Source organism: Squalius cephalus, assembly GCF_949319135.1.
Source record: "Squalius cephalus genome assembly, chromosome: 1".
Taxonomy (NCBI): domain Eukaryota; kingdom Metazoa; phylum Chordata; class Actinopteri; order Cypriniformes; family Leuciscidae; genus Squalius; species Squalius cephalus.
Genome location: NC_137122.1, coordinates 65921428 through 65933804, shown reverse-complemented (window position 1 = coordinate 65933804; position 12377 = coordinate 65921428). Strand labels below are relative to the sequence as shown.

Below are 12377 nucleotides of genomic sequence, written 5' to 3'. Positions count from 1 at the left end.
TATGACGCAGCGCCTGAAAATAGGCTACCTTCCGTCAACATAACCAACGTGACAACCTACCTGCTTGCACAGGGAGCGTGCCTTGTAGCATGGAGACATTTGTGAGAGACGATTCAGAGGACATATACTTTCGTTCAGATCCCGAACCGTATCTATTTGAACCGGAATACACTGAAGATGAGCTTTTGGAACATGAGAGGCAAGAAAGTATGGCTGAACAGACTGGGACAGAAGGGAGTAGGAGAGCAGATTTGAACTGGTGGTGTAAGTGTGGGGCTTGTCAACCCATGCCGACCGAAAGTGAGTGCCTGTGTTGTAACGAGTGGGAACAGGTTTTGCCATCAATGGCAAGGATCGATCTACCTGATGAGGAAGTGACATGTGTCTCAACATCCGAGGACTTCTTAGCGATGCTGCATCCTGCAGTGGTCGATTTTTTTTTTTCGGTTAGACAAAATAAACTGGAAAAAAACGTCCCGTGCCGAGTGGACCTGACGGCCAGCTATCGTTAGAGTAAGTGATTCCTGCAATCATTACAATGCATGAGTCAAAGATTTAAAATGCATCCTGTCAGCATGCATTTTCAAGCTTATATTTATAATGTTTTATCTTCTCAGTCAATACAGGTTGGTGTCGTACCGCATTATTATGGAGTGGGCCCTGAAGGGAGATACTTAAGGAAGAAGCAACCGAAAACCATTGCCATCGTGTGTGGTTGGTGCCATTCGCCGAAAATATCCATCAGAGTCAGGAGTTTATGTAGGATTTCAAGAAGCAGAAGATGCAATAAATATACTATAGGTACTGTTACCGTTCTGTAGGCCTACATTTCAAGTGCTCGGATTTTATGGCTTCTTACAGTTCAAATACATTTTTGCAATCTGATGGATTATAAAGATTATATTGTTTTATATTGCACAAGCTTTGAGTGTGAAACATATGTGTTCTTGTGCTTGTGAGTTATGTTATCAGTAATTACATTAGTCTGTTTAGACATTTACTCATCTGACTGTCAGACTTTCCCATATTACTAACTCACAGATGTGAGTTGTCATTTGTCTAAATAAAGCTTTGCCTTCATGTACCTAGAAAATATGTGAAGCCTTATTTTTTTTACATGACCTACCAACTTATAGAAATACAGTATAGCAACATTTATATTTGGTTTTGTTTAGTTTTGTTGTGACCATATGTACAACATGATATCTAACATCTTTTACTTGTAAAATACATAAGCCTAGATGATGTTTACAAACCAAAGGGTAATCACAAATTGAGAATGCAATCATTTATTTAACTGTACAATAAAACAACAAACTATACATATATGCATATATGATGTGAAGTCACAGTGTATTCTGAACGATACAAGGTCTATGGGGAGTTAGTGGGTTTGTGTTCATTCTGAGTTTCAGATGGCAATTACAGCTTCTCTGATGGACCTTTGAACCTTGATGTGTACACTCTTCCTTGCTGGGTTTTGGCTGTAAGGCGATGTTAGCTGCCAGATGAAGTATTCCGAGATGGGATGACGAATCTTTGAATTTGACAGTGGGATCCAATCGTCTTTCAATCACTCCTTCCATGAGACCATTTATGAATGTTTGTGTTGTCGTCTTATAGATGGGTCTGGCAATCCACTGCTTAGACTGTCTTTGATAGACAACATTGTGCCTTGGGAGGCCTGAAATTATACACCCAGCAAGGTATTGTGAGTTAGTCTGTAATGGTTATGATATTTATGACGAATTTAGAGGCCTTTTATACCAGCCCATTTTTTGTTTTACTAAAAATGAATTTGTTCAGTCATACTGTATGTATAAGCCAAGAGATTATGTATCGATCTTGTGCTGACATCTCTATGGTTGACATCTCAAATATGTCAGGTAAAAAACTGTATGGTAGTAGGAGAGCTTTGCATTTTATAATATTTTTATGTCTTACCAGCTGCTGTTGTTGCCTGTTCACGCTGCGTAGAGTGGTTTTCGTTGTGGTCCATAATGGCCAACATTGTGCGTGCCTGCATCGATGAATAATGAAAGTGTAGACGCTTTGGACAGTATTTCAGCAGGGCATTATGAAAGACCTCGAGTTGTCCTGGTAAAACAGGGAAAAAAATTTGATAACTGTGTGCATGTGCATGATCTATGCAGGACTGACATTGTCAGGACTGGGGTCAATCCAATATTTGTGTCTTTTGAAGTGATTCGAAGGACCATAATACTTAATTTTATATCACTTTCTCAGACACTTCCCACTGAAAGTAAATTTAGTTGGCCATTACACTACCTGCACATCAAACTTTTTCGTAAACATACCTGTGTGTTTGAACAGCGTCATTTGCTCCAGGTCTTTCAGTAGACGTGCATCCACCACTATTTCAATCAGGGCTTTGTAGGCAGGGGAGTCCACGGACAACCATTTCTTCGTCCTTTGCTGGTCTCTTGTCAGCTCTTTATGGTAGCAATTGTACTCCATGCCATTTTCCTCCCAGCGATGAACCCCTGAGATATGATGTAGTATTGATTTCCATCGTCTGTGCAATTCCTGACAATAACATAAGAGGCCAGACAGAAAATTTCTTTAGTGATAACATTAATTCAAAGTATCTGGAAAACACACTTTTTTGCATGATTTGTGATAACCAGCAATGTCACTATGCATTACACCTCTATACAGCATGCATATGAATTAGACTTTCATTTTGTAAGGAGTTGTGTGTGTATGATTGTGTACCATTGCATCTCCCTTGGATGAGCAACAGCTCCACCACATATGGTTGCTCACACTCCTCACCCAAGGAGCAAGTTCTTTGCAACTCCTTCGATTGGAAGCAGAAACCAGCTTCTTTATTCCTGAATTACAAGGGTACATTATTATTGTAAGTCTATAGATTTGTATCCAACTATGACAACTTCCACTTCTGAGAAACCTGGAAATGTGAAAAGGATCCATCAAATCCTTCAATCTACTGAAATATGCATCTGACCATGATTCTCCCATCAATGCTTGCCTTTTTTTTTAAATGTGCATTGATATGGGCAATTGATCAGTTTTGAAAGTAAACTGAAATAGACAACACAGTAATACATTTTTTAAATTATTTGAATATGCCATTATGGCCATCATAGTAACATAAGCTATGTTATAGGTTCATTTGTTGTTACCGAAAAACTGTGTAGACTACCTTCTATAACAAAAGGATTTGATAAAATAATTGATAGAGAATCAGATGATAACGCAGGATTGACAATGGCATATTGTTATTGATATTGTTAAAATCCAATAAATTCACACAATAAGTATCAACAGGTTGTGCTCTACTGCGTAATAGACTAACCTTTTGCCACATGCCATGGATCAAACTGATGTATGATGTTAGGATACTCTTCTCTCATCAGTTTTCTGATGGATGGATGTCTATCCGTTGTAACAACTTTTATGTCAATGCCTTCATCCAAGAGCCTCTCCAGCCCTTTCCTGAAGCCCATTGGTTCCATTGCTACGGAACTTGTGGCCTGGGACACCTAGAGGGAACAATTTTACAGATTATGACATTTTAGACATCATTTTTTAGTAAATTTATTCTAGTGTTGTGACCATTTGTTTACCTGAACCAGATCAAAAACAACTATCTGATTGGAGGAGTCATCCATGAAGGAATAGGTGGTATATTTGCATGAATGGCCTGGGCTGTCACTCCTCCCATCTCCGCAGAGCTGCACTCCCTGACCATCCTGAGTCTGGCAGATTAGTTGCGCTTTTATGATGTTTTCCTGCTTCTTGTATGCTGCTTCAATCGCCGGAATGAGGTAGCTTGCCTGTATGTTGTAGTATGTTGTTTTTTGGGGTAGCTGCAAGTTCAAGAGCCCAGCCCAGTCAGCGATGTCTGTAAACGTTGCACCAGTGAAGAGTGTGGCAGATGCTGCTAGTAGGTTGTTTTCCGGCATTCCACGTGTGTTTGGACATGAATCCCAATGTCCAGTATGTCCGTTGTTGCATTTCCAGCTCACGTTGATTCTGCAACCAATTGTTACTATGGTCTGGTCTGCCTGAGAGATCAGAGCTCCACAAGTGGAGCATTTCTGGAAGAGCTCCATGAGTTTTGACTCATTCACAATCCACTTTCTCTCATTCCATCCTCTGTAATGTTCAGAGCTGCTTGAAGTGCTTCCTGTGGAAGAGGTCGAGGGGCTTGTGAATGGAGCAAAACTGGCATCAGAAGGATCGGCAGCAGGCTCTGAACACATGCTGATTTCCAAGGCTGATGATGAACTGATGTCCATTAAAGATGTGTGTTTTTCCTATTATTGACAATTCAACATTGAAATAGTTAGTTTCTCTTCCAGTATTTGTCTTCTCACATAGAAATGATTTGAATAAACAATTATTTGACTGTTCTACCATTGCATTTCATAATGCTATAGATAAGTGTCAGCAGAACGATGCAAAAAACGAATAATATTTTCATTATGGATTATAGATAGCAGACATATAACATGGACACTCACATCATAGATTAAACTTTTCCTTGGACTGGACACAGCCATGACACTGGACGAAGATGTGGTGTCCTATAAATTATAGAGATTTCAAATAATTTTAGGAGTTTCATTCATAACACATTACAAAAAACTAGAACAGAGGGTAAAGTTTCATTTTCCTACCAGTTGTGTCCATGTGGGTGCCAGGGCAGCAAATGGCTTTGTGCATGTCACTGTCTGTGCTGGACTAGTCAGCTGCAACAGTGACGGAATTTTGAACTCCGCTGGAAGTTCTTTTGAAGGTCTGGATTTCTGAGGGGTTGACTGTGGTACACCAGCAAAAAGGCTGAAGAAATGCTCATGTTCAGGTAGATCCTGCTGTTCAGGTAGATCCTGCTGTACATCAAGCTCATCCTGATTGATAATTAAAAGAAAAAAAAGGTTATTCCATGGAGGCAATACCTTTGAGATGCAAGCTAAAAAAAAAAAAAAAGTCCAACACACCTGTCTTTCAACAGCATAGGTAATATGATATTACATACAATTCAATTTTAGGAAAAGGATGTTTGCAAGGCTGATTCTGAAACCAGGGTCAGAGCACAGATTCAAGAGCTCTTACCCCCTTCTAAGTCAGTGTAGCATATACTATAACATAACGGTGTACGTATTGGCTTGAAATGAATGGGGCTATCAAATGTGTGTAAATCAAATCTTTGCTCATAATAGACAGGAGGGGCAATATTATTAGTCTAAAAATGTAAAGTGGCTGAGTTAAACAAGGTAGGGGACTGTGAATTTACAAGATTAGAACCGCTTCCAGAACTAATCAGGCCAAGCGAGATTTCGGACGTCATCAATGAGATGATTTTTCGACACACGCTCCAAAGCTTCGGCACATAACGTGACATCACTAGTATTTTGTACTATAGAAACTTTAGATAAACAATACCGAAAATTCGACAAGTTTCCTTTAATTCAACTATACGCTAACTTACCGCACCAGAACTCGACAACAAAACTACTAACGTTATATAACGTTACTGTACAAGACAAATGATCGAGCAAACCTAGTACTCATTGATTGCATTTCACAGGAAGATAAAGACAACGGCAGTCGGCAGTGCTTTTTCAATCAAGTGGTTCAAGCTAACAAAAAAAAAAATGTTATACTTACAGCCATGGGTGATGATGATACACTTGGACCTGTCTGTACTCTGAAGATTGTTGGGATGGCCGTATCCTTTAGACGCCGCACCGTACTGTCCTTGTTTTCTTTATAGTCATCTGGTCCAAAATGCTCTGAGCAAACACGCCATTTCTTGATCGATTCTACCGGTGTTTTGAGATCAATGTTCAGAGCAGCCAACCATTGATTGTTTAGTTCCTTGTTGTTCACTGGTACTCTGTGAAACATGACGCCGGTAGTGTATCCCCTCGACTTACTATCACAGCCCTTTACTACGCACAGAACCATGGCTAATCGCCCAGGGAAATCCACTAACTTCACCTAATTTGCCGACTGAAACTACACAAACTTAGTCCCGGTCACGTTGGAAGTTACCGAGCTGGGAACTATTTTCAGGCGCTGCGTCATATCCTTACGCCTGCTGCACTCATGGTGCGGCAGTAAAGTTTCTTGATTATTACGCAGGAACGAGAGTATAGTTCCTAGACATATCAGCCTAGAAAATCGCAACGTTTCATTTTCCGTTGGTCTTAGTGCACGATGTAACTACAGAAGAGTCAAGTTTTAAATAGGAAAAATATTTTTTTTCTCTTTTTGAAACTTTTTTTTGAGAAACAATTTTTTTTGAGAGAAATGCTAATGGTCTTGTCCACTTCAATGATGTATGCTAAGCTATGCTAAAAGTGGTACCGCCAGAACCGGAGATCGGCTGAATGGATTCAAAAACGGTAAAAACTCAACTGTTTAACTCTGGGGGAGTTGTAAAATGAGCCTATTTCCAAAAAAAGTGGAGTATCCCTTTAAAGGATTAGTTCACCTCAAAATGAAAATTTCCTGATAATTTACTCATCCCAATGCCATCCAAGATGTTCATGTCTTTCTTTCTTCAGTGGAAAATAAATAAAGTTTTTTGAGGAAAACATTTCAGGATTTGTATCCACACAATGGATTTCAATCGCAACCAACATGTTGAAGTCCAAATCAATGCAGTTTCAAAGGGCTTTGAAGTGCTTCAAACGGCTCTGCATGATCCCAGCTGAGGAATGGGGTCTTATCTAGCGAAACTGTCGGTCATAAAAAAAAAAAATAATAATAATAATTTTTAAAAAAATGTATATATATATATCTTTTTAACCACAAATGCCCATCTTGTACCATCTCCGAGATGCGCTACGTATTACTTCATCACGTTGGAAAGGTCACGAAAAAACTAAAACAAAGATGTCGGACGATTTTGAAGTTGGAGGAGAAAATTAGATACATTTTTCGCCCTTCCCTACCTTTTTGAACCGGAATACACAGACAAATAACTTAGACCGATGACGTGACCTGTGACCTTTCCAACGTGATGACGTAATGCCTGGTGCGTAGCAGACCAGCACAAGACGAACAATTGTGGTTAAAAAGTATATACATTTTTATTTTATTTAGAAAATGACCGATCGTTTCGCTAGATAAGACCCCATTCCTCGGCTGGGATCGTGCAGAGCCGTTTGGAGCACTTCAAAGCCCTTTGAAACTGCATTGATTTGGACTTCAACATGTTGGTTGCGATTGAAATCCATTGTGTGGATACAAATCCTGAAATGGTTTCCTCAAAAAACTTTATTTTCCACTGAAGAAAGAAAGACATGAACATCTTGGATGGCATTGGGATGAGTAAATTATCAGGAAATTTTCATTTTGAGGTGAACTAATCCTTTAAGTATTAACTATACAGGGCACACATCCCTAAAGTGTGACTGAACTTGGTTTGAACTGTGCCTACCTTTAATTTGCCAAATCCATAAAAAAAGGCAAGAATGTATTGAACATCAATCATGAACTTGGAAATCAGGTCAGAGTCTCTTGTATCAATTCCATTGGAATACTTTTGTTTAAATGGCAAGCCATTCAAAGTCCATTAGTTTCCATAACAGTGTGCATACATGTGGGTTCATTTCATGCATTTTCTTGTTTCCAGCAGCAACTTTTGATCCAGTTTCCGGGTTAATGCCCACAAGTCCTCTGTGGAAAAAAAACACACAACATCCAATTATCAAAAAACAGTATACACTTAAACAATAAAATACAAAAATTTGTCAGACAACTCATAAATTACATTTAATTTCAATTAATGAAGAGTTAGAGTCATATTTAATTTTATCCAAAATTTTAATATAAAAATATTTAGCCTTCCATGTTTGCAATAAACAAAATGTACAGATTATATCATTATTATACAGATTTAATTTTAGTAATTTTAGATTTAGTTATTCATGCAGTGAATAAAATAATTCTCTATTCAGTGTGTGGTTAGCAATTTTTTTTTGTTCATTTGAAAACTTTTCCATAAAATATCTAATCCTGATAAACTATCCTAAATTGAAAACCTAAAAAAAAAAGAGTCAAGAATATTTGAAAGTCCACAATAAATATTGAGTAAGATTTTATGCTCTGAAATACCTCTGAATAAATTCCAGCGTGCATGCAGCGTCATTCTGATAAGCAAGATTTAAGTTGTAATAGGTCGCAAACAATGCTGCCAGGCCCTCAACAAATGCCTCTGAAAATGGGCCCAGGACAACTTCCCTTTCGACTGACAACATCCACTTGCTTGGGGCCATGGATTCACCTATAAAAAATAAAAAAAATACGGCAGGGCATAGATTAATAAGTGTTGTAAAAGTATGGTTCATGGGTAGCTCATGATAAAGGGATAGTCTGAAAAGAATGAAATGAAGTGAAAATTACCATGATTTACTCACGCTATCATAGGAGTAAATTACTTTCTTCTTTCAGACAATTGCAATCGGAGTTATATAAAAAAAATGTCCTAGCTCTTCCAAGCTTTATAATGGTAGTGAATGACGGCCAAGATTTTGAAGCCCAAAAAGTGCATCCATCGATCATAAAAGTACTCCACATGACTCAGGCCTTCTGAAGTGAAGCGATGCCTTTGTTTAAGAAAAATATCCATATTTAAAACCATATAAATTAAAATATCTAGCTTTCAGCATATTTATGGCGAAAGAGTGAACTCTGACCTGACGCAACGAAGAACACGTAAGCGCAGAGGATAGAGCAAAAAAAAAAAAAAAAAAAAAAAAAAAACCTCGAATTAGAAGTCTAAAACAATAATTTTTAAAGACAAATTTCTGAGGATTTTGAATCGATATAAGAGAAGACCTTGAGTTTGTTACACAGCCCTATTTGTTTGAACCACGAGAGGCGTTAAAGCTTACACTATACATCATGTCAGGAGTTACTTTCTTTTGGCATAAGTCGACTTTAGTTTAAAAATGTATATTTTACTTACACAAACACATTGCTTCACTTCAGAGGGCCTTTATTTACCCCCTGGAGTTACTTTTTTCCTGGATTACTTTTATGATGGATGATGCACTTTTTAGAGCTTTAAAATCTCATCCTCCATTCACTGCCATTATAAAGCTTGGAAGAGCCAGGACATTCTTTAAAATAACTGATTGTATTTGTCTGAAAGAGAAAAGTCATATACACCTAGGATGGCTTGTGGGTGAGTAAATCATGATGGTTTTTTTTTTTTTTTAGATAAAGACACTATAAACTATGGATTTATAATGAAGATTAATGTTACTAATAAGGATTTTTGTTACTAATGAGAGAGAATGGTTCAGAGATAAAAAAAAAAAAACAGGGCACAGAGAGAGCTAACTATGGAAGGAATATAGGAATGAGAATAGAATTGTGAAATAGAAGGCAAAATTGGAGGCAAAATTGTATTTTTAAAATGGCCATTAAAGTGAGAAGAAAAAAAAACAGTACAGGACAAACAGTTATCCATTTAAAAGCTAGAGAGCAAAGAAAAGTTTATATGATGGAGACACAGACACAAAGTAAAGCAAAAAACCTTGGATGATCAGTGCGGGTGAATCCGGTAATCCCTCTCTTTCCATGTCGGCTGAAGTTGCTGCTGCCTAAGAAAAACAAAAATTAATTTAGCATTTCAATTAAATCTTTAATACATTAAAAATCTAAATGTTATACTTACATCAGCTTCAATTATAAGGGATTCTGTTCTCTCTTTAAAATGGGCCATTAAGAGTTGCAAGATGCACAGGACCAGAGAATTTCCCTCTTGATACTTTGACAGAACAGCACACACCTCATTGTTTGTTGGCTTTTCTTGAAAAAATCTTAGAATCCTCTTTCCTTTCCCTTCAATGCTCTCCATGATTTTTTGTAGCAGCGAGATGTCAGTAAGCAATTGGAAATGTAAAAAGATCCCCTTCAGACAAAACAGGTAAGGCCATGAGTTCTTTAGTTCAGACAGTGGCGGAGGTGGCGCTGATGGTAATATGTGACCTCCATCAACTTGTGAAGTTCTCCTCTATCGGCTCCAGACATTCCTTCAGTAGAAATTTACTGAGAGAGACAAAATATGTGGGCAATCAGGTACACCACATCTAAATCCTGATTTAGGCACATTTCTATGCAATTTCACATGCTGCACAAAACTCAGGATTGTACTGCTCTCATTATTACAAAAGTGACAGAAAATGTTCAACTGCCAAAAAATGTTTCCATAACTTTCTATTTAACAACTAAATTACAAATATGAATAACGTACCAAGCACCCTTACAAATAATATTAACATAAAAATAAAACAAAAAATACTTCATTACACCATCTTAAATCGAACAAAAACGTACTATTACATTAGCTGAGTCATTCTACGAAACGGGTGCCATTTCCACTTTGCAATTTTCCAAATTTTCATTAAGAACAAACTTATTTTTGAAAAACTTACACCTTTAAAGATATGTTAATCCTCCAAAAAATTATATTTTCCCACCTCAGGCACAAAATCCTGAATAATATTATCCTTTTTATTCAGGCATGGGAGTCGTTCTTGTACCACCCCGTCACGGACAATATGTATGCCATTAGAGTAGTAAAACAAGACATATATTTTTAAAATCTAATGTTTTCCTGATAGTATAGTGTCCCTTTTTTGTAAACCATGAATTGAAAGTCTGTAATTTAATCCATTATTTTTTTTCTTCGTTTTTTAATCTTGAAATATGAATTCGACATTTCAATGGCCTCATTGTTTGTACTGAAAAAACAAATTCACTTAAAAAATACAAATAAAGTTACATTTATTTGATTAGTCCACACAACAAGAACATCATTCAACATTAATTTATGCAAAATTTTATTTCCTTTCCCTAAAATTTTAACAAAAATGACCCCGTGACGGGGTGGTAACTGATGTGACGGAGTGGTTCACTGTGACAGGGTGGTATGGACAAAGTGTTTCTCTATATGATCTGTTGGTTTTAAACTTTATAAAACTGGGGGAGGGGAAACATTATGATTATATAACATAATAATTAGAGATTTAATGGAAAACTTTGGTCATGCTCTGAAAAACTGAAAAGAGCATCATATTAGTATTAGTAGACTGTCTGCTTAATATCTGCTAACACTTTATTGGTCTTTTACTTTTACAACTACTTGTCACTTTTACTAACCCGTACCCTAATCTAACAGTCTACCAACACTGTACTACAGTCTACTAATACTCAACTGAGAGTTAGTTGACATGTAGTTGAAAAATTACTTTTTATTTTGTAAAGTGTACAGTAGTGAAGTATTTTTTACTTTATCAGTGTTTTTCTTTGGAAAACTTTTACTTCAAAACATTCCAAAGCATAATGTTGTACTTTTTACTGCACTACATTTCATAAATAAAAGTCTATGGTCAAATAAAAAAAAAAATGTTAACTTAAAATGTTGTACTTTATTAAAACTTTGAATTACTATTACTCCAATGTAATTAAGTATTAAATGAAATTCAATATAAAATGTAGTGCAGTAAAAAGTACAACATTATGCTTTGGAATGTTGTGAAGTAAAAGTTTCCTAAAAGAAAAACACTCTGATAAAGTACAGACACTTGAAATATAGTGAGTGAGTGAGTGAGTGAAAGTGATATAGTGAGTGAGTGACATGGTGAGTGAGTGAGTGAAAGCGATATAGTGAGTGAGTGACATGGTGAGTGAGTGAGTGAAAGCGATAGAGTGAGTGAGTGACATGGTGAGTGAGTGACTGTGTGAGTGAGTGACATGGTGAGTGAGTGAGTGAGTGAGTGACATGGTGAGTGAGTGAGTGACATGGTGAGTGAGTGAGTGAGTGAGTGAGTGACATGGTGAGTGAGTGAGTGAGTGAGTGAGTGAGTGAAAGTGATATAGTGAGTGAGTGACATGGTGAGTGAGTGAAAGCGATATAGTGAGTGAGTGACATGGTGGGTGAGTGAGTGAGTGAGTGAGTGACATGTTGAGTGAGTGAGTGAAAGCGATATAGTGAGTGAGTGACATGTTGAGTGAGTGTGTGAGAGCGATATAGTGAGTGAGTGACATGGTGAGCGAGTGAGTGAGTGAGTGAGTGTAAGCGATATAGTGAGTGAGTGAGTGAGTGAGTGAAAGTGATATAGTGAGTGAGTGAAAGTGATATAGTGAGTGAGTAAAAGTGATATAGTGAATGAGTGACATGTTGGGTGAGTGAGTGAAAGTGAGTGAGTGAGAGCAATATAGTGAGTGAGTGACATGGTGAGTGAGTGAGTGAGTGAGTGAGAGCGATATAGTGAGTGAGTGACATGGTGGGTGAGTGAGTGAGTGAGTGAGTGAGTGAGTGAGAGCGATATAGTGAGTGAGTGACATGGTGAGTGAGTGAGTGAGTG

At 37.4% G+C, this 12377-nt stretch overlaps 1 protein-coding gene across 1 annotated transcript; it reads right to left on the bottom strand.

The window, feature by feature from the left end:
- Positions 1 to 1346: 1346 nt before the first annotated feature.
- Positions 1347 to 5447, bottom strand: LOC307171844 (uncharacterized protein; the record flags this gene model as incomplete). Its single annotated transcript, XM_079893752.1, has 8 exons — positions 4668 to 5447; positions 4512 to 4574; positions 3612 to 4304; positions 3341 to 3527; positions 2737 to 2855; positions 2319 to 2547; positions 1945 to 2097; positions 1347 to 1684 (listed from the first exon to the last, which is right to left on the bottom strand). The coding sequence occupies exons 2-8, from the start codon at positions 4548 to 4550 to the stop codon at positions 1347 to 1349; spliced, it is 1758 nt and encodes a 585-aa protein (XP_079749878.1). The 5' UTR covers positions 4551 to 4574; positions 4668 to 5447.
- Positions 5448 to 12377: the final 6930 nt, after the last annotated feature.